At 55.5% G+C, this 25,256-nt stretch overlaps 10 protein-coding genes across 10 annotated transcripts; 6 read left to right on the forward strand and 4 right to left on the reverse strand.

Moving 5' to 3' along the window:
* Nucleotides 1-708: 708 nt before the first annotated feature.
* Nucleotides 709-1,346, forward strand: J3D65DRAFT_476386 (uncharacterized protein). Its single transcript, XM_066796542.1, has 2 exons — nt 709-1,078; nt 1,136-1,346. Exons 1-2 carry the CDS (start codon nt 922-924, stop codon nt 1,282-1,284), a joined length of 306 nt encoding a protein of 101 aa, XP_066653222.1. The 5' UTR covers nt 709-921; the 3' UTR covers nt 1,285-1,346.
* Nucleotides 1,347-1,605: 259 nt separating this feature from the next.
* Nucleotides 1,606-6,794, reverse strand: J3D65DRAFT_632676 (autophagy-related protein 11-domain-containing protein). Its single transcript, XM_066801043.1, has 3 exons — nt 6,521-6,794; nt 2,543-6,469; nt 1,606-2,349 (listed from the first exon to the last, which is right to left on the reverse strand). The coding sequence occupies exons 1-3, from the start codon at nt 6,698-6,700 to the stop codon at nt 1,978-1,980; spliced, it is 4,479 nt and encodes a 1,492-aa protein (XP_066653223.1). The 5' UTR covers nt 6,701-6,794; the 3' UTR covers nt 1,606-1,977.
* A 111-nt stretch (nt 6,795-6,905) lies between these two features.
* On the forward strand, nt 6,906-8,134 carry J3D65DRAFT_632677 (uncharacterized protein). The gene is made up of 2 exons (XM_066801044.1): nt 6,906-7,133; nt 7,227-8,134. The coding sequence occupies exons 1-2, from the start codon at nt 6,965-6,967 to the stop codon at nt 7,937-7,939; spliced, it is 882 nt and encodes a 293-aa protein (XP_066653224.1). The 5' UTR covers nt 6,906-6,964; the 3' UTR covers nt 7,940-8,134.
* J3D65DRAFT_632681 (cyclin-like protein) lies at nt 7,999-9,538 on the reverse strand. Its single transcript, XM_066801045.1, has 2 exons — nt 9,177-9,538; nt 7,999-9,113 (listed from the first exon to the last, which is right to left on the reverse strand). The coding sequence occupies exons 1-2, from the start codon at nt 9,426-9,428 to the stop codon at nt 8,454-8,456; spliced, it is 912 nt and encodes a 303-aa protein (XP_066653225.1). The 5' UTR covers nt 9,429-9,538; the 3' UTR covers nt 7,999-8,453.
* Nucleotides 9,539-10,184: 646 nt separating this feature from the next.
* J3D65DRAFT_476491 (chitin binding domain-containing protein) lies at nt 10,185-11,527 on the forward strand. The gene has a single exon (XM_066796543.1). It carries the CDS (start codon nt 10,385-10,387, stop codon nt 11,102-11,104), a length of 720 nt encoding a protein of 239 aa, XP_066653226.1. The 5' UTR covers nt 10,185-10,384; the 3' UTR covers nt 11,105-11,527.
* Nucleotides 11,528-11,922: 395 nt separating this feature from the next.
* J3D65DRAFT_476514 (uncharacterized protein) lies at nt 11,923-13,378 on the reverse strand. The gene has a single exon (XM_066796544.1). It carries the CDS (start codon nt 13,283-13,285, stop codon nt 12,215-12,217), a length of 1,071 nt encoding a protein of 356 aa, XP_066653227.1. The 5' UTR covers nt 13,286-13,378; the 3' UTR covers nt 11,923-12,214.
* Nucleotides 13,379-13,879: 501 nt separating this feature from the next.
* Nucleotides 13,880-15,191, forward strand: J3D65DRAFT_556829 (cation efflux family-domain-containing protein; the record flags this gene model as incomplete). The annotated part of the gene is made up of 3 exons (XM_066797280.1): nt 13,880-14,003; nt 14,045-14,405; nt 14,462-15,191. The coding sequence occupies 3 exons, from the start codon at nt 13,880-13,882 to the stop codon at nt 15,189-15,191; spliced, it is 1,215 nt and encodes a 404-aa protein (XP_066653228.1).
* An 883-nt stretch (nt 15,192-16,074) lies between these two features.
* Nucleotides 16,075-17,818, forward strand: J3D65DRAFT_605199 (FAS1 domain-containing protein; the record flags this gene model as incomplete). The annotated part of the gene is made up of 6 exons (XM_066798338.1): nt 16,075-16,337; nt 16,389-16,578; nt 16,628-17,058; nt 17,094-17,107; nt 17,180-17,285; nt 17,551-17,818. 6 exons carry the CDS (start codon nt 16,075-16,077, stop codon nt 17,816-17,818), a joined length of 1,272 nt encoding a protein of 423 aa, XP_066653229.1.
* Nucleotides 17,819-20,512: 2,694 nt separating this feature from the next.
* On the reverse strand, nt 20,513-22,027 carry J3D65DRAFT_632700 (uncharacterized protein). The gene is made up of 2 exons (XM_066801046.1): nt 21,873-22,027; nt 20,513-21,757 (listed from the first exon to the last, which is right to left on the reverse strand). Exons 1-2 carry the CDS (start codon nt 21,986-21,988, stop codon nt 20,725-20,727), a joined length of 1,149 nt encoding a protein of 382 aa, XP_066653230.1. The 5' UTR covers nt 21,989-22,027; the 3' UTR covers nt 20,513-20,724.
* Nucleotides 22,022-24,960, forward strand: J3D65DRAFT_632702 (uncharacterized protein). The gene has a single exon (XM_066801047.1). The coding sequence runs from the start codon at nt 22,508-22,510 to the stop codon at nt 24,917-24,919; it is 2,412 nt and encodes an 803-aa protein (XP_066653231.1). The 5' UTR covers nt 22,022-22,507; the 3' UTR covers nt 24,920-24,960.
* The last annotated feature ends 296 nt before the right edge of the window (nt 24,961-25,256 follow it).

Below are 25,256 nucleotides of genomic sequence, written 5' to 3' on the forward strand. Positions count from 1 at the left end.
TGTTACTTGGACTGCGACTCACCTTCGAGAGAGTACTAGAAGTATTGTTGACGAAAATACAGACCGTCATCACGGCACGGAGGTCGTCCCCAAGGGGTAAACTCACTTGCTATGTCAGCGTCATAAAGACCCAACACGGCCACTGATCAACAGCGACAGCACGTACATCCACTGGCTACGATCTAGAGAAGCTAGCCTAATTCACGCAACTTTGTGGTTTCAACGCCATGGCTCAGCATGTGCGATGCCTGCCGCAGCCGACGTCAAGACCCGAAGATGTGGGTTAGCTTCAGGAACGGGGCTGCGGATGTGGCTCCCAGCCACAAGCGCCGCGGTCCCCACATCAAACGTCCAGACACTCGGAAATTGCCTAGCTCTTCTTCGTGGGTCCTGTTGGCGTAGACAGCCAGAGACGCTAGTCATTGAATGGCTAGACGCCGGTCGTTGAAATCCATCTCCGCTTTGCAAGTGCTGACACTGACGCCAAACACGGTCGATTGGGTACAGAATATTCCGATCAGCACCATAGCACTTGCCTCATCCACATCTCACTTTGCGATCAGCCCCGGATCAGAAACTCTCGCGGCTGCATCGTCATGGCTGTCAGAGTCGCGTCATGAGGTCATTGTGGTAGCTCCACCACAAACACACAAGCACCTAAACCAATTCGATCCAACATAGTCCGAAGTAAAAGACGGTTGAGATGGGCGCGATACGTGACATCACTGAAGAGATTAGCGCTGGTGTAGGTGAGAAAGGAGCACAGCGGTGACGTACGCAGAAAGTACATAAAAGAGACCTCTCCACCACCAACAGGCCATCTCATCATCCGCAACACAATTCCCACATCTCACTCTCCAATCAGCCAAACCAACCAAAGCCACCAAACCCGCACAAACATCCATCTCCAACACCATCACCATGTCCGACAGCCCCGTCAACGAGACCCCCGTCGACAACTCGTACACCTCGCGCCCAGGGCAGCAAAAAGCCGGCGTCCCCGTGCAATCAGACGACGCGCCCATCGACGACCCCGTCGCCAACTCCAACGTCGATCCCGACTCGGACGAGCAGCTTGGTAAATACCCCCATCCATCTTCGTCGCCAAAAGACAGGTTTCTCACGCCGTGCGCAGAAAAGGACGAAAACGCTGCCATTGACGAGTCGAACATTCTCGACGGCGGCAAGACTAGGGGCGTCAAGGTGCCGCCGGGAACGTACAAGGAGCCGGGTGATGAGGAGGGTTTGCCGACTGAGGATGGAACGAGTGCTGGAAGGCAGTAAATGCTGCCAATGCTTGTATGTGGTGACTGTGTGAGGAGTGTGATGATGAGGGGAGAGTGGAAAGAGAGTGTGGAGCTGTATGAATGAAGTCTATTTCTAAGCTGCCGTGTTTTCATTGACAGAGGTGATGTTGAAATTGATGATTGTTGCTTTTGAACCCTGACGCGATCAATCCTTCCACTAACAGGCAGCCTCAATAGCCAGTACATCTTTTCCCCCTCTCGCGTGTCAGACGAAATGTCAACTTCTTGGATGCAGCAAACGGGAGGAGTAAATGCAGGCACGATTCTGCAAGGCACCAGCATTTCTTTGGACATTGTGCAGTAATCAATAATGAATTTCTTTCTCTCTCTACGGTACAACTCAAGCAGACTTTTAACCCACACCCGGCCCCGACCGAAGCAAGGAGCTTCTTCATCGTCCACCGTCATATGCACATCGAGCAGATGCAAACAAGTGCAAAGCAAACAAAAGGTCAAAACAATGGAACGAGACCAAGTAGAACCGAAAGTACCTACACACGCAGGAAAAGCCGAGCAACCAGCCCACGGGGAGCATGAAGCAGCACGGCCAATCCGAGTAGACGCCAGCAAGACCCCAGGCCCACATTGCTGCCATTCCTCTAATGGAAACGCATCCTTCCTGCCTTTCCTAGCTACAGGTACCTGACCGCCCGCCTGACGAGCCTCTCAATCAGTCCCTGCCCCTGCCCCTCTCATAGCTAATGTCCAAACTCCACAAAGAATCAAAGAAGCCGCTCCGTCGCTTCGGCTGCTCCTCTGCTGGCGCCTGTCCCTGCACCGGCGCATCCGCACCTCGCCCTTGCGTGCTCTTGCCAACAGCGTCGCTGCTGGCACTGGCGCTTCTCCTGTCAGCTCGTTCGCTGCGGAGACGGTGCGGGACGCTGGATGCGGTGGGGACAGACGACGAGGCCGAAGCCAAGGCCTGCTGGGCGCGGCTGGGTGTAGGTGTTGCTGCCGCGGATGACGATGGCGGCGGGGGCTGAGATAGTGTAGGCGTGGAGAGCGTTGACGATGTAACGATTGGCGATGAGGCAAAGTCGGTCTGCATTAGAAATTAAGTCAGTACTGTTGTATTATGCAACGCAACCATGATCGGCCGCCAGTCTGCCAGTCTACTCGTCGTCCGTTGCCCCCTTGTCGGTGTCAAGAGCTGCGGGACAAACGAAAATCAAGAAATGGGCAGACTACATGTTTGCGGCGGGTCGTCACGGCCCCAGGAGCTGATCTGTCCTGACCTGTTCGATGGCAGCGTCGCCATTGTCTTCTCCGCCATTGGCATCGCCAACATGCGTCTGGTTGCCAGGACCAGCCGTCGAACTACTGCTGCTTCCTGCCGTCGTCACGTCGTTGCTCGATCCGCCGTTGGTAATTTCGGGTCCGCTGGCCATGGCCGTCGCTGTCGTTGTCGCGGTAGTGCCATTGCGAGCTGCTGTCGTGGTTGCGGCCGGGACGCTGCGCTTGCTGGTGCCGCTGCTGCGTCGTGAATCCAGGCTCTTGTTCAGCGTCTTGCTGGCATCGTTTCCAATCAAGCCCTTCTTCATGCGGATACTACCGCGGGCGTCGATTTTGGTACTGTCCACTGTGACTTTGCCCAACCCGGGCGTCAGCGGTGCGCCTACTTTTTCCTCAGCTGCTTCGACCAGATGCCAGCGGAGACCATCCGAAAGTTCAAAGGGATTGTCGTCTTCAAAGGAGATACCAGAACGCTCCGAAGTGATGCTCCGACGATCGCTATTGATGCCACGTGTGCCATCCATAGTCTTCGAAAGGTCCACGACACGCTCTTCCACCTTGGTGATACGGGCCACAAGCCATTCCTTATTATGAAGGCGATGGCTCTCTTGTTCATGGAGAAAATAGTGAGGTGCACCGACGTTGAAAGCAGCCCAAGGTCTTGTAGCCTGGTTCCTGGTAGGTAAGAACAAGGCAAGGTCGCCCTCCTTGAAGCCGCGAATCGCTATCTTTTCGTGAGCCTCCGACTGGTAGCGATGTGACTTGTCGCGATACGTTCGCGCTTCGCGCTGCCACTTGCGGGCGGTGTGCTCCATGTCGCGCATTCGCTTGGTGATGGTGTCGCTAAACAACTCGACGTCGAAACGCGAAAGGGCCTCGAGGAACGAGGCATATCCAGCAGAGTCATCTGCGCCATCTTGCTGGGTCCATTTGAGCAGAGACTCAATCTCCCCCTCGTCAACAAGCTTCTTGCTCATCAGGCTGTTTGACTGGCTGCGAGCCATCGCCACTGATCCGTCAGGCAGGACGGTGCTGATACTGGCCATCTTGGATGCCCGATGAATCACCATGTGATTGTCTTGATGCGTTACGACGAAACCAAGATTTTCGAGCAGTCTGTGGAGGCGGTCGTTGTTGGCAAGGAGCTTCTCGGAAAGCTCGCGCGTTCGCTTTGCATGTAGCTCTGACAGAGAAGCACCGTTCGTGGAACTGGCTTGTAGCGAGTTGTGTTTGTCCTGGAGCTCATCCAGAGACTTCTGCAGGCTCTCAACATGAGCCTTCGCCTCGGCGAGCTCCAGGGAAAGCCGTTCGACCTTTGATTCTTCTTCTGAGACGCGTTGACGCAGCGTCTCGGCTCCAGCCTCACCCTCGGCGAACTTGGCTCGAAGATCTTCGAGATGACCACGCTCGTCTTTGAGGTCATTAGCAAGTGCCAGAGCCCGTGCACTCTCGGCGGCGAGTTCGTTGCTCTTCTTGAAAATATCTGCCTCGCGAGACTTGATGTCAGCCTCCAATTCGTTCCGCTGCTTCGCAGCAGCGGACGTCAGAGCATCATTCTCCGCCCTCGCTTTTTCCACGGCTTCGGCCAGCTCGCGGGCATATTCTTTTGAACGTAAAGCCACCTTCTCGAGCTCAGCTGCCAGCAAGGCGCTGCTGTCCGGAAGAGGGTCGTCCTTGGAGAGCGAAGTGAAGGCATTCACCAGAGTGGTGTGTCTTTCAGCGCTAGCCGCCTCACGCTCCTGTATGGCTTGCTGAAGCTCTTGGAGTTCGATTGTTGCCTTTTCAGCGCGCTGCTTCTCGCTTTCCAGCTCGCCGGCCACCTCCTTTCTCAGCTGCTCCATGTCCGCCTCTATTGATTGCGTTCTGGTTTCGTGTTCGACCCGTTCATTGTCTCTGCTGCCGAGGTTCCTATCAAGTTCCTCCTCCAGCTCTTCGTTTCGGTATTTCAACCTCCTCATTTCTGCCTCGAGTGATCGTCGCTCCTCGGCCCAGTCCTTTTGCATCGACTCCATATTTTCCATGAGATCTTTGTTGGTGGAAGTGCGCTCATCTACATGCCGCTGGAGGTCGTCGTGGCGGGCCGAGTGCTCCTTTTCGAGGCCCATCCTGGCATCTCTTTCCGTCGCAAGTTCGGCCTCTAGTTGAGCGATGCGCTTCACCAGCGCCTTCTCATCTGCAGTCCGGGTGGCCGAATAACGGCGTGACGATACTGAAGAATGACGTGAAAGATTCTCTTGTGGCCTTGGCGAAGACGCAGTTGGATACGGCTCCATCGTTGGAGTATCGGGGGTTTGCGACGACGGCGGCGGTGCACCTCCGCTGGCAATGGAGAGGCGGCTGATGGTACTTTGACGGTGAAGCAGATCCTCGAGCTTTCGGACTCTGCTCTTTGAGCCCTTAAGTTCCTCCTCCATCTTGGCCATGGTCTCTCTTAACACCCGAGTTTCATTTTCCCCGCGCATCAAAAGAGAGCCCTTACCCAAAGTCGCTTCGTGAATGCTTCCCGTCTTGAAGCCCTTGGCGTGCTTGATCTGCTGCCGGGTGGGTCGGTCGAGATCCTTGAAGAGTTGGACTAGCGGTTCCACAATCTGCTCAAATCCACCAATGCTCCCAATCAAGCTGAGGTAGTCTTGAAATTCTTGCCGTGTAACCATGGGCCATCCAACATCTTGACCGCGCACGTTGATGTCGATCCCGAGGGCACTGTCGTGCGCGGCGTCGACATTGATGACGTCCGAATTATTCTTTAGCCAGCGCTTTCTTCTGCGATCTTCTTCTTCCCTGTAACCAGCAATCTCCTCCACCAAAGTCGATGAATCTTTCCGCAGCCTCTCAGCCCACTCGTGTCTTCTCACACCCTCAATGAGGAGAACCCCATAGATATATGGAACCTTGGAAATGATGGACAACGCTTCCAGCGCTTCTTGGCTTTCAGGAGCAATGTCGATTGATGACAGAGACTGATTTGCGGACGCGAGAGTAGATTCAATGGTAGCAATCGTCTGCATATGCTCGATAGCCCGACGGACAGCGTGGTTCTTTTGCTCAACAGCACGACGCTCGCATTCGCTAATCTCCTTGGCAACCTCTGCAAGGTTGGGCAGATAGCTGCGCGTATGTAGCAAGGCCATTTTGGAAACCTGGGTGGTTGACTTGGGGCTTGCAGGCAGACCAAGCACGTGCTCATAATCGGAAGCCACCTTCTTGACAATTACATCGACCTCCTCCATGAGGCGCTGGGGTTCTTCCCTGTACGAGTATTGTGACCGCGACTGGCTTTGATCGATTGCTTCCTGGAATTGGTTGTAGTCCCCTCTAATCCTGTCAATCTGGTTGTCCATGTCTGTGATCTTGGCTCCCAACTCTTCCAACACGGTGTTGCTAAGTGAAGCGGCGCGTCGCGCTCTCTCAGCATTCGCAAATGTATCCAGAGTGGTGCGAGCATCACCTTTCCGCATCTTCTTCGGCGTGTCGTCATTGGTCGCCAAAAAGCGCTTGAATGGCTCGCGCGCGGGAATGGCCTTGAGCTTCACCAAATCTGCCTCCCAGGACTTGAGGCATTCCTCCTGCTCTTTCGCTACTGCCTCAAACCAGGCACGCGCCTCCGCTTGCTTTTGTTCTAGACTTTGAATATGCGCCTCATGATTGCTGGCTGCGACGCGCACTCCACGCTCGACTACTGCTAGTTCCTCGATGTACAGTGTGGCGCTTTGTGCGATCCCGCGACAGAGGCCCTGGAGGTTCAGCGCCCAGTCGCGGCGCGCTCTGTACAGATCCTGCCATGACGACAGAACGTTGGGATTCTCTAACGTGTCGGGCGGATTCGCTGGGACGAAGGGTTCTGGCGAGGGAGCGGGGGGGACGATTGCATCAACGTCTTGTGGGGCCGGGAGCGCAAAAAGGTCGCGGTCGTATAGGAATATCTCTTTCTAGGTTGCGAGTTAGAAAGCGCGGATTTTAGGAAAGCGACATGGACATGCCTCTGTGAGAAGGGTTTGGAGTTTGACATGCTTGCCGCGCGGGGTGAGCAGTATCTGGTCCGGGGGCGGGATCTTGGTGGCATTGTTGATCCAGCTCTTCAAGGCATCCAGGGAGCTGAAGACGACCGGGGCGGCTTCGAGGCGCTGGCCCGAGTGGGCGACGAAGACTAGCAACGACATGCGCCTCTCCCGGTAGTTGTCGTGGTCGCGGTGGGCAGCGGTGGCATTCAACAAGCATGGACTTGCGGCCAGGAGGGCCGTCGGGCGGTGATGATAATGGGAGGTAGGGAAGGGAAGGGTAACGGCGAAGTGAGGTAAGCCGCCCATAAGGCCATGCCACATTTCGTCAAGTGACGGCAGTAGCTGGCGCCACGCGACCACTAGCCACACCTCAAACCACCACCATTCCGCCCGAGACAACCAACGACATCGTCACGCGTCGCCATGGACCCCGACGCGCCCTCTCACGCGCAGCTTGTTGATCTCGACTCGCTCGACACGCCCGAAAGCGACCACGTCACGCTGACAGCAAAAGAGCAGCTCGTGCTGCGTCTGTGGGACCAACTGCGCGAGCTGGAGTTGGAACGCGCCCTGCTAAAGGCGGGAAGCAAAGGCAAGTAGTATTCTCTTCCTCATGTCTACCAATAACTTTGTCCTAAGAATTCAAAAAATTGCGCCTCGTCGAATCACCGTTAACAGTCCACAGAAACACCACCATCCCCCACAGACACTTCACCAGACGCGCTTCTCACCGCCGAGCGTGCCGCCCTCGACTCTCGTGCAACCTATCTGTTGCGCAACAGAATAACCGACCAAGTTCTCATCACCGACCCCATCCTCAAGGCCGTCCATGCCACTAATAGTGCATCCAACACCGCACCTAACCTCTTTGCTCCATTCAACTACCGCCTCCTCCCCCTGATTCACACTCGCGATGTTCTTTCCCTCTCACACGCCCAACTCACCACGGACCTTAGCGCGAGAACCACGACGCTCGCCAACGTCGGCACAGCCGTCACCGCTGCCAACGCGCGCAACAAGGTGCTGGCAGCGACGTTGCTCGAGCTCGCGGCGCGCAAGAGCAAAAAGAACCGAGGAGCCGATTCAGTGCGCGAGTATCTGGAGGCACTAGAAGGGCCCTCAACAGGCGGCGGAGAAGCACTTGATGATGAGGCGATGCAAGGAGTCGAATCTGCTTCCGTCATTCCCAATGCGCTCAAGGCAGAACTCGAAGCGGCTGAGCGCGAGATGCGGGAGGCGCAGCGACGATGGCGTGTTATGAAGGGCGTAGCAGCTGGCGTCGTGGTGGGAAGCGGGGTGGACTGGGCTGAGGACGAGGGGTTGAGGGGCTTAGTAATGGGCGCAGACGACGACGACGAGCTCGGATTCGAGGGCGATGATGAAGTGATGAAAGAGTAGGGGGCCCAAAGAGCCATCCGAAAGATGGGCGCGCGAGAGCCTGCACTTTGCTTTAGATACCCCTGTTGTTTTCAATTGTCTCTCGAACGACCTGAGTGTGGGCATGCAAGTGATGCGCAATGTTTTCTATTGGAATCTACACTCTGCTTGTGGTTGGACCTCACACGCATGCTCATTTTAGATTTTGTTGTGTTGTTGCCTATGGATGTCTTGCTCTGCCGCACTTGGCGCGGCCGGATTCGGATCTAGCTTTTGGTGGTTGGAAAATTCAACAATCCACACCAGGTCTTGGATCACCACTTTCGGGCAATTCGCACCTATCAACAGGCAGATTCGATGGACGCGCTCTGTCCATTCGGCATTGGAGCGTGGAGTGGTATTGACAATCGTTGGCGCCCGACTCGCGCGGCCGCAAAAGGCCGGCTTGGACATGTCTCCAGCGAACTCGCCGTTCACTGGCCATCCATGCGTATTCGGTCGCGTTGATTCAGAGGTCGGGTTGTCGGACTCTTTTTCAAGCAGGACCTGGTTCCGACGCCTCGAGCATCTGCCTCCTTTCTAACTCTGCCTCCACATCCTCCAGATTCATGGGAACCTTTCTCCTTCCCCACTTGCTCTTCTCTTCTTGGACGAAACCGGCGACACTCATCAGAGCAACAACGAGAAAGCCCAGCTCTTCTCGATCCGTGTCAAAAACCTCCCACCACTCCTCGCCAGGCAGTTTGACCTGGACCTCGCGCGCGGCCAAGTAAATGGCCGCTGTTGCAATTTGCGCCGGCTGGTGGGTAAGATAGAGAAGCTGTGGGCTGAGCAAGGCAGTGTTGAGATGCGCAAACGCACGCCTAGCGAGGTTCTGCCCAGCGGGAATATCCAGTTTGATGCCGAGCGCTTGGAGGTAGTTGATGCACAGGGTGTAGGGCAGTGCGATGTGAGTGTCAAATCCAAGCACGCGCAGAATGTGGGCTTCTGTCCTCATGAGTAGAGAACGGAGCGCATGATAGGTTCCTTCTGAGACGTAGTGGGATTCTGCGTCTGTCGACTCCTGGAATTTTGAAGATTCGACAAAGGTGGAAGGGAACGAGTCCAGATAGACGTAGACATTGATCACGTTCCTTGGACTTTTTGGAAAAGCAGAGAGCTTGGATACCATGTACAGGCAAGCGGCAGAGACGTCCTGGCATGGCATTAATTCAAGTCCAACCATTGAATCACGTGGAGTTTGAGGGGCGCAGGTAACCTTTGCCCCGTATTCCAAAAGACTTTCCCCCTCAGCGCCGATCCAGAACCGCATAAAGACGACAATGGCCTGAGCGATGACATCTTGCGGCAAGCGAAGCAGCACACCGGCCAGCTGGGTCAGACGGGCGCCTGCGAAGCGAATCGAGTCTTCGAGGTCGGCAGGAACGCCATCCAGTTGAGATCCTGATTGAGCAAGCTGTGCGGGAGAAGCGAGGGGGTTTGAGAGTTGCGAGGTTTGAGCAGGCGCCATGGCTGCGGCGGGCAATATCTGGAGTTGAAGATGATTGATCGGGATGCCGTCCGGCAGCGAGCCGACCTGGACCTGAGCGCCGCAATGGATCGCGTCCGGCGGAACGTCGGTCCGTCGAAATTAGCGCCGACGGCCCCGGGCCCCTTTCAAGGAAGACATAGGTCGTTTACTTGGACGTCTGTCGACTCTGATGCTTTTCTGCTCCATACCAAGTCTCGACCTCGTCATCATTTGGAACCTAGAGGAGCATAATCTCGCCTACAATCTACAATTGATTGCACTTTTCCTCCATCTCTGTCTTTTTTTCCTTCTGTCAAAATTTTTCCAGCCACTTTGGCGCACACTGAAAGCCTGCACTAACGTCAAACAGCAAGACTTTGGGCCCAGCACCATCATCCTCATCTCGTCATCTGCGGCAGCTCGACCCCGTGCGCAGCGCCGCGGCCAGACGGGTCCAGAAGTTGTAGTAAACATGAGACAAGCATTGGCGAGGCACGCCCCCTTGACGTCTCTTAGCGAGCCTACTTTGCGACAACATGCGCACGGAGACGGCTAGGAGCCAGGCACAGCGTCTTGAGCACCTCCAGCCTCACCCTTCCAGCATACAGCCGCCCAATCAATGAAACGTCTGCTGGTATCCGCAGTCTTTTGCGGCCTGCCCGCCGCCGGTCGAGCTTCCCCATCCAGCACTTCTCCAGGAGAGCGTGCACAAAGCTCCCTCGAGGTAGGTATATTTGACCTTGGATCCGCCTCGCAAGGCTGTTTTCCTTTCGTTCTCTACACCAAGGCGTGCCATCCATATCTCCTCTTACCTTCTCTCGCTCTTTCCGGTCTGTGACCACTCTTCTCTCTCTACACCTACATTCTTTTCCTCTGGTACAGGTACCAGCAGTCGTGAAACCTCGTCAGCTTGACGCTACACTCATTCCAACAACCAAGAAGACCAATTCGCCAAAATGAAGTCGTCCTTCGTCGTCCTCCCGGCTCTTGCCTCCGCCGTCTACGGCCACGGTTTCGTCACCACTCCCCAGGCCCGCATGCCCGGTACGGCCATGTCCTCTGCCTGCGGTGAGCAGGTCTACAACAACCAAAAGTCGGACAACTACGGCAACGTCCAGGGCGAGCTCCAGGTCGCCTCGTCGCAGAGCGACTACAAGGCCGCCGAATGCAACATTTGGCTCTGCAAGGGCTACAAGTTTGCCGACAACAAGGACAACGTCCAGGCGTACACCGCCGGCCAGAAGGTGTCGATGGTCGTCGACGTCCGCGCTCCCCACACCGGTGTTGCCAACGTCTCGATTGTCGACACGGCCAGCAACTCGGTCATCGGCAGCGCGCTCAAGAGCTGGGACGTCTACGCCTCGACCGCGACGGGCGTCACCGACGACGACAAGAACTTCGACATCACCATCCCCAGCGACATCGGCTCCAAGTGCAGCACCGCCGGCGACTGCGTCATCCAGTGGTACTGGTACGCCGAGTCCATTGACCAGACCTACGAGTCGTGCGTCGACTTCACCGTCTCGGGCTCTGGATCTGGATCCACGACCAGCTCGAGCGCTACCTCCGGCACTTCGGCCAGCGCTGCCGCTGCCAACGTCGTCAGCACCCCTTCGGCCTCCAAGAAGGCTTGCTCCAAGAAGGCCAAGCGCCACGCCCGCGACTTCATGGCCTAAGCGCCTCGCTCGCAGCAAGCACGTGTCTACGGCGTACCTGACACGCCGCCGCAAGGCTAGAAACACAACACGTGTGGGGGAACTGTACGCATGGATTGGAGATCATTTTTGCGCGGATTTTATTCAGAAGAAAGCGGCAGATATGGATTGGATGCTACAACGCCTTTTCTTGCAGTCCGATTGATCGAGATTTGAAACCCCTTCAATGTGAATATTAACTACTGCAATATTTGGTATATACATTCCTACCTACCTCGCTTGACGGCATTTATGCCATTTGCCAATTGTTTCAGTGCCGTGACTTCAGGGACCGTCAGAAATCCTTAGCTTCCAACGCCTCCATGTGCATTTCAAGACCGCTCCTTTGCTGCCGTTCCCGTCCATCCTCCTGGACTCCCTTTCCCGCCGCCTCTTCCGCGTACCCGCGCCACCCACCCACTATTTACCCCGTTTCCCTCACAAGCCCCACTTGCACAGCATATAGCCCCACGACCCATCAGGCACGCGCCTAACTTGTCTCAAACCGCCCCCGCAAAAAGCACATCCAGCAGGCTTAACCAGATGGAGTTAAGCGACTGGCTATCTTCAAAGGGGAAGGGGATGGTCGGACCTCCGGGTCAATGGATCGCCCGTGGCCAAGAAAGCTTAAGGTTGTTGGCCCGGCCCGGGACGGCGGTAAGGTGCCCTGCCATGCCTCTTCAGGGCAGCGCATTGAAGGAGGTTGGAATAGAGCGATTTGGAGGAGGTTCGCAGTGAGTTGATGGGTAGTTCAGCAGGGGAAAGAGGGCGCGTGGTTTAGGGCGCTTATTCATTGAAGAAGTGGTTTAGACTTCGTGCTGCGCAAGAATTTTGTGCCATTGTAGAGGTGGGAGAAGGCAAAAGTACAGTAATATTGGCCAGAGTACTGAAAGGTGGGTCAAGCGAGGGGGCTAAAGTAGATGTCCAAAAGAATCCAATTCAAAAACAATATTCTCACCGCGAACACATCGGGTGCTTGTGGTTGGGTATCAAGTCTGTCTCCTTTCCACTTCCATCTCCTGTCGAATCGTACAAGCGTCCTTCCCCAGTCTTCATGGACTCATTACAAGCAACAGCGATCCGCTCATTGCATCAACTCTCCTCGCCCACGACTTTGGCGTGTCGAAAATACTTCATGCCAACCCAGGCAACGACGACCCACACCCACGCCATGACGGCTGTGAGCACCATCAGGGCCGGGTAGTATCCGACGATTGGGAGAGTTGGGTCGTCTTCCAGCTCAGGTGGTGCGTACGGTGTCTCGCCCACGTCCCACGCCCAGCTCCAGACGCCCATGCAGCTGCCCATGCCGACGACGAATACGACCCACGTCACAATGACGACGACCCAGCCCCACCACTCTGTCTCGCTGTAGTCCCACTCGTCAATGTCCAGCGTCGCGGGTGGCAGCGCAAGCGGAGACGAGTGGCGCGTGGCCGGCGTGATTGTCTTTGTGGAGCGACGCCGTTGGACGGAGCTCGGGGGAAAGTAGCTCGAGGAGAGATGGTTCGGGACGGACGGACGAGAGGGATAGGGTAGCGAGTCGTTGTCGTCGTCAGTGGTGCTGGCGTACGGATTTGACACGGGCGACGAGATGGGTGAGGCCAGGGCGGGACGCGAGGGTTCGTGTTCTGGTGACATGGTTTTGGAGGGAGCACTCCAGCCACTCTCGGAAGACGAAGTGGCAGAGGGATTCGAATAGGTAAAGGGCCGCGGTGGGTGGTGCGATTGTTGCTGAGTTTGATGTTGCTGCTGTATTTCCTGCGCAGGCTGTTGGCTCGAGGCCAGATTATCCTTGAGCGAGGAAGCCATGCGCTGCGAGTCGTTGGAGCGTCGACGGCCGGTGCCGAGGAGCGCAGTCTTTCTCAATGAGCCCTTGCGACGGCGGCCGGTGGTCTGGCGCACGGCTTGGAGGTGTGCGGACGGAGTGATGCGTTTTGGGGTTGTTCCAGTTCCAGTTGGGGGCGCCTCCTCCGTTCGGGCCTCGGCGGGGAGAGGGAGGGAGAGAGGCAGGTCCTCACACGAGCTGCGCAGGAACGGCAGCTTGGAGAGGATATTTCCGGACAGCGTGCGTCCATGACCGCTCGCGACCTTTCCTCTCTTCAAATGGACATCGAGATTGTCGACGCTGCTGGTGTTTGGCCCTCTGGCGGTCTGCTCCATCTCCCATGTCTTTATCGCATCGTTATGACACCAATTGGCGGACGGCGGAGCGGGCGACGGGCATCGGGTTGTCACCAAGGCGATGGAAGACGGTGTTGTAGAGAAGAAGAAGAAGAAGAGCAGCAGTGCAAGGCGTCCTGCGCAGCGGCATCGAATGGAGCCTGAGGTGCGGTCGCCGTGCGACTCATGAGGCGACAGGGATCTCGACCGCGTGCTATCGCTCTGTGGCTCCTCCGCGCTTCGCCCTCCGCGTCTCCTCCACCATCTCCCGCCGTCTTGGTTCTCGCAGGAGCTGTCTTTGTCCGGCACGGCCAATCGCTGCGCGGGATCTCTCTCCTCAGCTCTGTCGCCATGGCCTCCGCCTCCGACATCCCGATTCTTGTCCCACCGCGCACGCCCACGCCATCTTCCGATGATGATCACCAAGTGGGCCTCGGATTGAACGGGCCTCCTGTCGTCGAGCTATCGCAGGACCCCGATGCCCTCTCACCGCTCTCTGCGACCTTTCCTCAGACCGTCTCAGCACCAGCCGGTGGCGCCTCGAGCTCTTCTCGTGGACAACTCTCTCCGCGCACGCCTACAAGATACACCTTTATGGATTCCTCACCTGGGGACGGCGCTCCCTCGGGCGGAAACAGCCCGGAGCTTTCGAGGAACCCGTTCAACTTTCAGCCGCAGCAATATGTCGTAGGCGGCAAATCTCCTCCGAAATCTGTGAGTGGGCTTTCCAATCGACCCAGAAGCACTCTTCGTGCTAAGACGTTTCTCAGGACCTCGGAAGACGTCGCGGCCACAAGTACAAACACAGCAGCGTCTCCCACCAGATCTTCCTTGAACCCACTCCCCGCGAACCCCTCAAGGTCCCAGCATCACTGCCCCTACCCACGTTCGCCGAAGTCCGCAGTAGCATGACCCCCGAGCAAAAGCTCCGAGTCCTTTGGTGTGGGTGCCATCTACTTGTGGGTGGCTTTGTCAAATACAGCGCCCAAGGCTCGACTGCCATGACGGCCTTATCGCACCTCATGTTCTACGACTTTGTCGGCGCAGGCGTTTGCTGTATTGCGGATATTGGGAGCAACTTTGAGTGTTGGAGGCGCACGAGCCTGAAGCGGCCGTTTGGGTATGTTGGGCCCACGGGCAGAACCCAGTCTGGGCACATGGCTGACAGCGATCTAGGTTTGAGAGGTTTGAGGTGCTCGCGGGTCTGGCAATGGCTGTAATTCTTCTTTTTACAGGCTTTGACTTGGTCAGCCATAATCTGCAGCATGCTCTCGAGAACAGCGGTGGTCACGAAGCCCATCATGCCCACCCGGACCATTCCAATGAGCGAGTCTCGGCGGGCAGCGTCGATACTGCTGCCCTGGCTGCCATTGTGGCCACGCTCATATCGGCACTTGTGCTGAAGAATCACGCCCGAATCTCCAAGGTTTTGCGCTTTGCATACCTCGAGTCACTGCCATCGGTCCTCAGCAACCCTTCTCATTTTCTCACCCTCTCTTGCTCCTCGCTTCTCCTACTCCTCCCGCTCCTCTCAATTAAGATGTACATTTGGTTGGACCGTACAATCACTGCTACGGTCGCCATTTCGATGACCACCTTGGGCTGCAGGCTCATGTGGAATCTTGGTCGTATCCTGATGATGTCTTACTCCGGCCCCGGCCTGGAGAGTCTTTTGCGGATGATCGAAGCCGATCCAGCCGTGTCAAATGTCGAAGAAGCCAAAGTTTGGCAAGTCCACTATGGTCTGTGTCAAGCAAACTTCAAGCTGCGGGTTCGAAGTTTAGATGACATGGCCAGACTGCGGGAACGCATTCAAAGTCTTGTGCGCAACAAGCTTGGCGGAGGGTACGGAGCTGGTGGGCAGAAATGGGAAGTGAGTACCCAATTACTGTTGGACAAGGACTAAAAAGAACAAACAAAACACACGCAAGGGTGGGCTTGCTGCCCACGATCCAGAGCACTGACCGCAGCAAATCGACATTTTGCGGCAATGCCCAACGTCTGCGATCCAGTCGATGATGTCAATTGATGTCTTGTGGCAAGGCTGAGACTCTTGTCTTCCATTATACCCCTGGGATCACGTGGAGCGGAGACCTGGAGGCCGCTCATCTCCGACTGTCCACACACTTGGTCAGCCACAGCCACGCGCTCGCTCCTCAAAAGTTCGCGAGCCATGGCATAAATCTTGGATGTTTTTCCGTCTGCATTCAGGGTAGACCCCGGCCATGAGATCGTCGTCCCAGATCCCTGTCTGCTGACCACGCCTGCTTGATCGAACCTTAAGTGGCTAAACGGCTGGTGTCCAACCGTCGACTTTCTCTCTTGGCACCTCAATTACCAATTATTCGTCATGGACCACTTCCTTACGTTATTTGCATATTCACTTGGGGCCTTCAGCCTGTTGGAAACTAAACACCAACCCCCGTCAATATACGTGCTTCACTGCGGCCGGTCCCCGCCCCTCCCGAGCCTTGAATAGTGAGCTTGGCCGATTTTGCGAGGCATCCGGACGAGCCGTTCTCGGAAACTGCCAATGCCCGGGTCGTCTGAATGGTCTAGTATAGTCGTCATCCATTTCTTCGTGCCTCGCGCCCCTCGCGCCAATGTCTTTGGGTGTGCCACAGCCAGCGGGCCAGCCTGTGTGATGGGTCGGAGAATGCGGCGGAGCATCCTGGTCTAATAGACTGTTAGCTTTGTGGATACCTTCTCGAATCGTGCTTGCTTAAATATGAGATGTGCCCATTGTTCTCCCGCGGTAAGTGTTGAAGCCTACAGTCAAAGACATCAAGATGCATTTCAAGAACATCCTTTTGACGGCATTCGCCAGCGTTGCCTCAGTCCACGCCCAGACCATCGTCGACGTCTTGAACAACACTCCTGAGCTTTCAACCCTCAGGTCGCTCATCACCCAATTCCAAGACCTTGTCGACACTCTCTCACAGGCGAGAGACATCACCGTTGTTGCTCCGAGCAACGACGCTTTCACCAAGTTCCTGAACGAAAACCCAGGCGCGGATCAGAATCAAGATCTTGTCAAGAACTTGCTCACTTAGTAAGTCGTGGCAAGCAGAGTCCCCCCCACAAGAGACTAACTCGGAAAAAGCCATGTAATCAGCGGAACTTTCGATGCTGCGGCTATTACGGGTAGCCCAGGTCCAGTTTTCCCCCCTACCTTGCTTACAGATTCGGATTACACTCTGGTCAGCGGAGGTCAAAGGGTGAAGGGTGCGGCCGAGGGTAGCAGCGTTGTCTTCACCTCGGGACTTTTGAAGACGTCTACTGTCACTCAGGCTGTAAGTTACATGACTTTGTATATGATTGTAATGCTGACCCGGTGCACAGGATGTCCGGTTCGAGGGTGGTGTCGCCCATATTGTCGACACAGTCTTGACCATTCCGGCAAAGACTTCCGAGACTGCATCGGCGGCTGGTCTTACCCAGCTTGTTGGAGCTCTTCAGACCGCTAATCTGGTTGACGCTGTCGATACAACCCCCGATATCACGGTTTTTGCTCCCAACGACGACGCTTTCAATGCTATCGCTAGCACTGTTTCTGGACTATCCCAACAGGATCTTGTCAATATTCTTACCTACCACGTTGTCGCTGGCACTGTTGCCTTCAGCCCATCTCTCTCGGACGGCCAGCAGATCCCAACGCTCAACGGCGCTTCCGTCACTGTCCGTAAAGAAGGCAACACCGTGCGAATCAATGACGCAACAGTCGTCACTGCTGATGTGCTCCTGAAGGGTGGTGTCGCCCACGTGATTGACCAGTAAGTACCACTCCAAGCATGCCCTTTTTCCCTAGCCCTCCCTCTGCCTGTTCGTCCTTGCGCCCCTTGGTCGGTCTTGTTTGAATGCGCGAGTCCTCACACGGCCTTTTACTCCGCTTAGGGTCCTCCAACCCTCGTCCGGAGGAGGAAGAAGAGGTGGTCGGCGCAAGAAGTATTCTAAGGGCGGCTCCTGCGGTGGAGACCACCCATACGAGGTCTAGATCAAGGTTCGACTTTGACCATAAGGATTTGCGCCGACCACCACAATTGCTGCCCTTCCCCACAAAAATTCTCCAAACAAAACCTCCGTCATTCCTTCCGACCTCCTGTCGTCCCCCGCCTCCTCCGAGATCGAGACTGCCGCGGCGAATACCGTTCAGAATCCACCGGCGCACTGGAATCTTCCTCTCCTTCTTCTCCGTCTTTCATTTCTCTCATCTACATGACATTCGCACGCCAAAATCAAAACTAACACACGCTTCCCTTACTCAGAGTTCTCCAACCTTCGGGTCAGGCTGGCGCCGGAACAGGCCCGGGTGCCACGGGCGGCGGTGCGGGAGGTGGTATGGTTGGCGGTGGCATGAACAATCAGACCAACGTCACCGTCCCTGGAACCAACTTCACCGCCCCTGGTGCGCCCACCCCGACAACTACGCCTGTCGTCTCTACCGGAGCTGCTGTAGCCAGCTGGGCAGGCATGGCTATCGACAAAGCCATGGCTGCCGGTCTTGCGGCTCTGGCTATCGGCGCCGCTATTTAAGCCACGACAATCGCACGCGTTCGCTGTGTACCACTCAGCGGGAGACACTGCGTGGCTCGGCGGTTTGGCGGCTCTCCCTTCTCTTTCAACCCCCTCATTGAAGTACTGCGGATGGAAACGGTAATGCTTAGTGCCCAGGGGTTCCTTCTTTCATTTCTCTCGTCTCTCGGATGGAACAAGACGACAGAGGCAACAGACTTGACGGCGGCAAAAATCATGTATCGAGTTGGGTGGAATCGTCGCTGCATATACATATCTTTGAAAGGGGTAATTGTGGTGGCTCGCAGCAGCAACAACCTTGTGATTACGAGTCGTTTGCTTGGGGCCTTTTCCTTCTGTTTGTGTATTCTCCTTCGCGTCAGTCTTTCAGCGACCATAGCCTTGGTCAGTGGATATTGGTCCAACGGACCGTCCAAACGAATCGTCTGAAGTCCTTGTCTGTTCTCCAGATGCTTGAAGTGATGATTCAAAATTTCGAAGACAGCAGCTCACAGGTATCATGATACAACAATCCAGAGGCCTTTTCCGGCCTGCCTTCCAACAACCACGATTTCCCACAAAACTCGGAGAGTTCTCTGCTCAGATGATAAACCCAACCGCGGCACATTTGTCACAAAGCCCAGTGACAGCCTTACAGGTTATCTTGTAATCCAAAGTTCGCTGATCACTAAATCGACGAGTGTTCTCCACAGCGAAGTCTGAATTTCGCAATCCAACGCCACTCCCCTCCGCACGTCGTCCGGATACAAACTCCCCACACAGCCTCCCCATCCCTGCTCGACCCGCCGCACTCGCACAACGCTTCTCCGCCCGCCCCTCTCAAAGCCACCACTCGAGCATCCATGCCCCTGCAATCCGTCTCGGCAAATCTTCCTGCGCGGAACTTGCAACCCAGCTCGCGAGCTCGCTAGCTTGTGTGTCCAAGGCAGTCCCAGCCCAACCCACCCCTACAACACACTGCACAGTCAGTCAGGGGTCAGCGATGGAGGCAGGCGGGACGATCCGAGCGTGGTTGGTTGGTTGGACCTGTCGAGAGAGGAAAGGGCGGAGATGGGGACGAGCGCGCAAGTTAAGCCAATTGTACTGGCATGTGTGCGAGTCAAAACGAGCGAGATGCCGCGACGTCGTGACGTGATGATGACAATGTTATGTTGGGACGGACGTATGTACTCCACACCAACTCCGACCCAGGCTGGCCGGCCACCTCTGACGAGACGCAAGCGCAAAGATCGAGGACAAGGGCCGACGGGTCAAAAGAAAGGTTGAACGCGCGTTTTGGCCAGTGCAGGAAGCGGGATCGGCGAGCCAAATGTACAGCGTGCGCTGAAGATGCTCAGCCCGTGCTGTCGTGGTCCGTCGTGCATTTTCCGCTGCTGTCGGGCTGTCGGTGGCGACCGGGGCCGTTGCTTTTTCTTCTCCGACCGTGAAGGCCGACTGAGTTTGAGCCGTCTCGGTGCATAGACGAGTGTTGGGACGGCGGCGGTTGGCGGGTTGGCGGGTTGGCATTTCTGTCCTTGGCTGATGCTGGCATGGCGGAAGTGTTGGCATTGGCGGCGCCAGCCTCTTTCTTGTCGCGTCGGCTTGTCATTGTGTTGTCACTGTTAGTGGGAATTCGCTCATTTCAGACAGACTTGAAGCGATTGCACTGCCTAACGGAGGGGGATGCCCAGAAATTGCGTGATAGAATGCCCTGTTGTTGCTCTGCACTTGCCAGCATGGATTCCCCAAGATGAAGGAGTCGAAATAGAAAAGCAAGCAAACACTGAACGCATTCAATCGATCAGAAAGAGCAGCGACGACTACACCAGTACCCAAACGCCAATCCTTCTCGCTGCTTGTTCGTCCGAAGTCGTACTGCAGTACGAAGAACGAGTCGCTCCCCTGCCGGCAGGCACAGGTACAATAAGCTTAATCCGCCCAGCCCAGCTCAATTCAAAGAGCCGATGCTTGAATCAAGGACTTTGACTGGCGCACGAGGCAGACAAGCCGCCGGACACGCAGTAGCCAAACGGCTCGGAACGGCAGTCTGTTCCGAGTCTCCGCGCGTGGCATGGCTCCATCGCGAGGTCAGGTTGCGTGCTGCGCCGCTGGGCGTGTCAGGTAAGGCTGCTAAATAAGGCACAGAACAAACAATATGTTCGCATGCGTCCACTGTGGCTTGGTATCCTTTTGGCGATCGGATTGGCGTGCGGGGTGATGAGTCGTTGGATAGTTGATTGACTTTTCGCGTCGCCCCGCAGATCTAGTCCACTGGCCAAACGATGGTGTTCCCACGGTCTCTGGAATGTTCCCTGGATAGCTAGAATGCTGCGCCTCTTGGTGTACTGTCATTGGAAGCGTCATGTCTGCAACATTGCGTCCTATTGATGAGTTGGCGCCGATGTAGCCAAGTGTCAGAGCTGAAGTCCACGAGTGACAGCTCCTTACACATCAGATCTGCATGCTTCCAGCACAAAAGTACGTGTATGTTCATAAGCACTACTGCAGATGGTTCAAGACATGACTGAGTTTCGCCGTCATGACCCCTGCTCTCCAAGACAGGGGTAGCTTTTGGAAAACGGCAACTTGTAACGGAACTCTGGTTGTCGTATTTTCGGGAGTGACGCTAGAAGCAGTAGTCTTTCCATAAACGCAGTTTGAAGGCGCCACCGCTGGATGATGCAGTTGAGTTGTGGTTTGTAAACTAATCGATCTGGGGCATCAAGGTTGAGGCGGCAGACGTTAATGAGATTCGTTACGAATGGGAGGGAGCTCACTAATCTTGTGTATATTTCAATTGTAAGCGCTTCTCGAGTCGAGGCAAAACAAATATACTGCTGCTACGCTTGCTCTGAGGCGTGGAAACATAACCTCTCCGACCTGATGCCTGATTCTGCGCCTGTGATCCACGTCAAAGTGACATCCACCTATCCAGGTTTCCTCAAATCAAGAAGTGCAGCAAGCTTTACCTCATTCTTCTGGCCCCAACCGGCGACTCCTCCCGATACCTCTGGCCGAACGTTGACATACCAGTTCCATGCTCTCTTATCCAGGTCTTCTTTGTTCAAAGTTTTGGCCCAGGACTGAAGAAGAAGGTCCAGCGCTCCCAACAGCAGACCTAGATTGTGATCCTTCTCAGCCTGCTTCGAGACAGCCGATTGCTTGCCCGGATTCTTTTTCTCACGAACATGAAGGGAATCGAAAGATTTAAGTAGATATGCGCGGGCGGACTCGGCGTTGTGTATTGGAAGGCCACTTGGGTTTGAGGGTGCTTTTTTCGAGGATCCGAGCTTCCGGAGTGCTTCGAGGTCAACTCCCCACAGAGGTGGCTCGTAGGTAGAAGCATTCTCTTCAACCTGTGGAACTGCTTCAACCTTGGCATCTGCAAAGCCCTCCTGCTTTGCAACCTGCGCTTCCGAATCTTGGGTCGTGTTTGCCTTGCCCTGTCGATCATCCTCAGATCGCCATTCGTATCCCTCTCTTTTCATTACACGAATCTCTCTGCCCATGACTTTAGCCGTCGGCTGCCCTTCTCCCCAACCCTCTTGCTCCGCAGTCTTGCCGTTGTCGAGTCCGAGGCTCTGTGCCTTGGTCTGGCTATTCGCGCTGACAACGGCTTGAGCCAAGCTCAATCGGCTAGAAGGCGGTTGGTCGGGCTTGGTGTAGTTCAAAAGTTGAACGGCAAACGCCAACAGTAAGGGGGCTCTGTTTGTCACCAGGACGGTATTTCGCAGTTCCTCTTCATCGGTGACAGGCTCCGGCAGTTCCAGCGATGCCTCAACGGCTGCTGGAGTGTCGGGCGCGTGCTCTACTTTTGCCTTCTTGCTCGCTCCATGATCGACCAAGGAAGTGCGCTTCTTGCTGACGCGTTTCGCAGCATTCAACACCTGCTTTGCCAACTTCTCGTCCTGAAACACGTTTTGGAGGGTCTCAACTTTGCCTTTGGAAATGTCGGTCGAACTGCCGCGCCAACTGTCTTAGCTTCGTGCCGATATATCGTAAATGCAAAGTTCAGCCATAGTAGGGGAGTGGGTTGTTGTAAGTCGCGGCGCATCCACAATGCATTGCGTCATACCTTGAAAGGCCTGCTTTCTGAAGCTCTTGGACTTTGTTCATGGCAGCTGACAATGGAACTTTGGCCTCTTGGGTGAGGAATCGGAGGAGTGCATGAAAATCGCCAGCTGAAGACATGTTATCGGGGTGGATGGAGAGTTGTGGCTAGAAGGGCGGGTGATTGTTTTGGAACAGCATGGCACGCTTGCGCGGTCTCACATGTCTGCATCGGAATTACTTCGGTGATGGTCGCGTCCGAGCGTGGCCGGCGGCATGCCTGTTGACCTGACGCTCCCTCGACACTGAGGCTCCGGAAGCTTGTTGCGTCCATAGCTCTGGTCTGTACTCCTCGTCCTCTGACGCTCGACCCTCAGGCATCCTGACAAGAGCTTCCACGAGAGACACGGTAAGCTGTCGAATCTCTTTCTTAAACGTCAATACACACAAATGGCGTGCTGCAACTAACTTGGTCCAGGATTATCTGCAACTCTACCTCATCACCAGCTGCAGTCCAGCTCTCCTCTCTCCATGTCCCTTCAGACTCGATAGCACTCGCCCCTGAGCCGATTTCCTTTCGAACCAACCTTTCGCCGCATAAGACTCATTCCCGTCTGCGGATCGATCGTCGTATTAGAAAGTTGTTTCGCGAAGCTCGCTATGGACAAGAAAGAGTCATCGGGGACGAAGGATTTCTTCGATGTGTCGGAGAAGCTCAGCGCGCCAGGCAAGAAATCTTTGCGCGAGCGCCAGCGTGAAGAAGCGGAAGCGAAGCGATTGCGAGACCTCAAGGAAACAGAAGCCACACTCGAAGACTTCCGTAAATCTTTTGGAGTTGACGACGATGAAGACCCGAGTCCCATACTCAGCAGCTCAGGGCCCCCTCGGATGGGTACGGGCAGGCACTTTGCTCCACGCGGACCGAGAGGTGCCAGTGGACCAGGGTCACTGGGACCACCACCTCCTTCGAGGAAAAGGGCTTTCGATGGGGCGCCAAGGGAAGAAAGCAGAGCACTTCCTGGACATAACAACGCTAGCGGTCCAATAGATGCCGCAAAAGCCTTTCAGGAGTCGGATGATGAGGATGATGGTGCCAAAGGCTCAAAGATCACAGAAAAAGCGTTGCCCAAACCAACTATGCGCTTGTCGTCTCTCCCACCAAATGTCACTCAGGCGGAAATCCGGAAGTTAATTCCTTCGACACTTTCCGTGGAAGCTGTGAGAATTACGCCTTCTCAAGATCCGGGATCAATGGACCGTAGGTCAGCGTCAGCCATTGTGACCCTTTCGCAAAACACACCCGCCAAAGATATTGATGCCGTCGTCAATGTCCTGGAGAAACGCTATCTTGGCTTTGGATACAATCTGTCCATCTCTCGGCACTTGTCTTCGGCAGCACTGGAATCGACCACGGCCAATCTTCCAACAATCGCTTCCTCATCTCAGCCTTTCGGCGCCAAGACCAAAGTCGCATCCAATCCACAAGGGGCGTCTTTGAGCCGAGCACCACCACCGCCTTCGCTGCGCGGCGCAATCCCGCCCCCAGCATTCTATGGATCGCCAGGCTACCAAGGCCAATATGGTAGAGCTTCGGTACCAACGCAAGTCTCGGTCAAACCTCCTTCCGACCTTAAGCAGGTCAAGCTGATCAACCGGACCATCGAGTCACTCATCAACCTAGGCCCTGAGTTTGAGGCTTTGCTCATGAGCCGTCCGGATGTTCAACGGAGTCAGAGGTGGGAGTGGCTTTGGAACCCACGATCACCAGCCGGAGTTTGGTACAGGTGGCGGCTCTGGCAGATCATTACCGGGGACGAATCGCGAAGTACTCGCTTCAGGACCCTTGAGCAGAAGCTTTTCCAAGAGGGAGTGCCTTGGGTCGCTCCAGAACAACAGCTTCCATTCGAATTCACCACGAAATTTGAGGACATTGTGACCGATCCGGACTACGATTCCTCTGACGAAGAGGCTTCTGATGATGAGTCGAGAAGGCCAAACATTGGTGTTGCGCAACCCGAGAGCGGACTAGATCAGGATGATCTCAAAGCCTTCCTCAACCCGTTGAAAAAGAGTAAACTCACACATCTACTCGCTCGATTGCCGACTTCTACAGCCAGGCTTCGCAAAGGAGACGTTGCAAGGGTCTCTGCGTTTGCCATTAGTCACGCAGACAAGGGAGCCGATGAAATTGTGGAAATGCTCATCGACAATATCATGAAGCCTTTCGCCTTAAGCAAGGCCAACCCTGATGTCCAGGCGCGTCAAGATGAGGAGAGGAAGGAGGACGAAGAAGCAGAAGCGCGAGGCGAGAAGAAGCCCGAGCATGATCCCTCTTCAGCCAAGTTGATTGGTCTTTTCATCATTTCGGACATTTTTGCTTCATGCGGCATCTCAGGCGTCAGGCAAGCATGGCGCTATCGAGAATGGTTCGAGGCAGGATTTAAGAAGCGAAAGGTCTTTGAGCATCTGGGGCGACTTGACAAGGAGTTGCAGTGGGGCAGGCTCCGAGCTGAGAAGTGGAAACGCAGCATCAACAACCTGCTCAATGCTTGGGACAGTGGAAACGTCTTTTCACCGGCCGGTCTAGCGCATTTTGTGGAAATCTTCAACAATCCACCGCCCACCGAAGAGGAAAAGCGGGCAGCCGAGAAGATTGAGCTAGAAGCGACCAAGGCTGCAACGAAATCGAAGTGGAAAACGGTAGACGTGAGCACTCCACCCCAGCAGGAATCGAGCAAACCTGCGGCACCCCCTGATGGCACTCATGCCGTTGATGAAGACGTGGACGGGGAGCCAATGGCTGGCGACGACGTAGATGGCGAGCCGATGGACGGAGATGTAGATGGCGAACCGATGGAGGCTGATGATGCCGACGGGGAGCCAATGGAGGACGTTACACCAGGGGAACAAGGCGAGGTCAACGGTCAAGCCATAGAGAGAGACGCACGAAATGGGTCCGACGGCCAGCCGGTGAAGGATGAGCCAGGCCTGGCCGGTGAGACGGAGGCAGCCAAAGCACGGAGGAAGCGACCCAGGGCTGAGGACATGTTTGCAGATTCGGACGGAGAGTAGGATGGATAATCGTAGTCAGTATCAAAACCCATGATCTGGATGTACACACTGCACTTCACCGAGTCGTGACATGATTGGTGAGAGCGCGGGGTAGCAGGAGCAAGGGTCTTCGGCTCAACCTCGGATGCTGGAACGCCTGGTGGACTGGGAGAGCACATGATGAAGCTGCCCAAGTTCAACTTCGATACAACACATCTTACTGCGCAACTACAACCCTCGTCCTCCAAGATCCTACAAAAGCTCCTGGCCCTTCACCCTCGATCCCTACACTCATACACCCTCGGATGGCAGCATCTCCCCTCTCCCCGCGACACTGAACGGCCCGGAGGCCACCGTC

This window comes from Phyllosticta citribraziliensis (assembly GCF_038025025.1).
Source record: "Phyllosticta citribraziliensis strain CPC 17464 chromosome Unknown J3D65scaffold_9, whole genome shotgun sequence".
NCBI lineage: Eukaryota > Fungi > Ascomycota > Dothideomycetes > Botryosphaeriales > Phyllostictaceae > Phyllosticta > Phyllosticta citribraziliensis.

What these genes read in the sequence shown, in the direction of transcription:
- J3D65DRAFT_476386 (XM_066796542.1), top strand. Translation starts at nt 922, where the DNA reads ATGTCCGACAGCCCCGTCAACGAGACCCCCGTCGACAACTCGTACACC. An exon ending in CGACTCGGACGAGCAGCTTG is followed by an intron (nt 1,079 to 1,135) that starts GTAAATACCCCC and finishes CGCCGTGCGCAG; the next exon opens with AAAAGGACGAAAACGCTGCC.
- J3D65DRAFT_632676 (XM_066801043.1), bottom strand. Translation starts at nt 6,700, where the DNA reads ATGTCGTTGCTAGTCTTCGTCGCCCACTCGGGCCAGCGCCTCGAAGCC. An exon ending in TCCAAACCCTTCTCACAGAG is followed by an intron (nt 6,470 to 6,520) that starts GCATGTCCATGT and finishes CTCGCAACCTAG; the next exon opens with AAAGAGATATTCCTATACGA. An exon ending in GCGACGCTGCCATCGAACAG is followed by an intron (nt 2,350 to 2,542) that starts GTCAGGACAGAT and finishes TTTCTAATGCAG; the next exon opens with ACCGACTTTGCCTCATCGCC.
- J3D65DRAFT_632677 (XM_066801044.1), top strand. Translation starts at nt 6,965, where the DNA reads ATGGACCCCGACGCGCCCTCTCACGCGCAGCTTGTTGATCTCGACTCG. An exon ending in GCTAAAGGCGGGAAGCAAAG is followed by an intron (nt 7,134 to 7,226) that starts GCAAGTAGTATT and finishes AACAGTCCACAG; the next exon opens with AAACACCACCATCCCCCACA.
- J3D65DRAFT_632681 (XM_066801045.1), bottom strand. Translation starts at nt 9,428, where the DNA reads ATGGCGCCTGCTCAAACCTCGCAACTCTCAAACCCCCTCGCTTCTCCC. An exon ending in TTTTGGAATACGGGGCAAAG is followed by an intron (nt 9,114 to 9,176) that starts GTTACCTGCGCC and finishes ATGCCATGCCAG; the next exon opens with GACGTCTCTGCCGCTTGCCT.
- J3D65DRAFT_476491 (XM_066796543.1), top strand. Translation starts at nt 10,385, where the DNA reads ATGAAGTCGTCCTTCGTCGTCCTCCCGGCTCTTGCCTCCGCCGTCTAC.
- J3D65DRAFT_476514 (XM_066796544.1), bottom strand. Translation starts at nt 13,285, where the DNA reads ATGGAGCAGACCGCCAGAGGGCCAAACACCAGCAGCGTCGACAATCTC.
- J3D65DRAFT_632700 (XM_066801046.1), bottom strand. Translation starts at nt 21,988, where the DNA reads ATGTCTTCAGCTGGCGATTTTCATGCACTCCTCCGATTCCTCACCCAA. An exon ending in CAGAAAGCAGGCCTTTCAAG is followed by an intron (nt 21,758 to 21,872) that starts GTATGACGCAAT and finishes TTGGCGCGGCAG; the next exon opens with TTCGACCGACATTTCCAAAG.
- J3D65DRAFT_632702 (XM_066801047.1), top strand. Translation starts at nt 22,508, where the DNA reads ATGGACAAGAAAGAGTCATCGGGGACGAAGGATTTCTTCGATGTGTCG.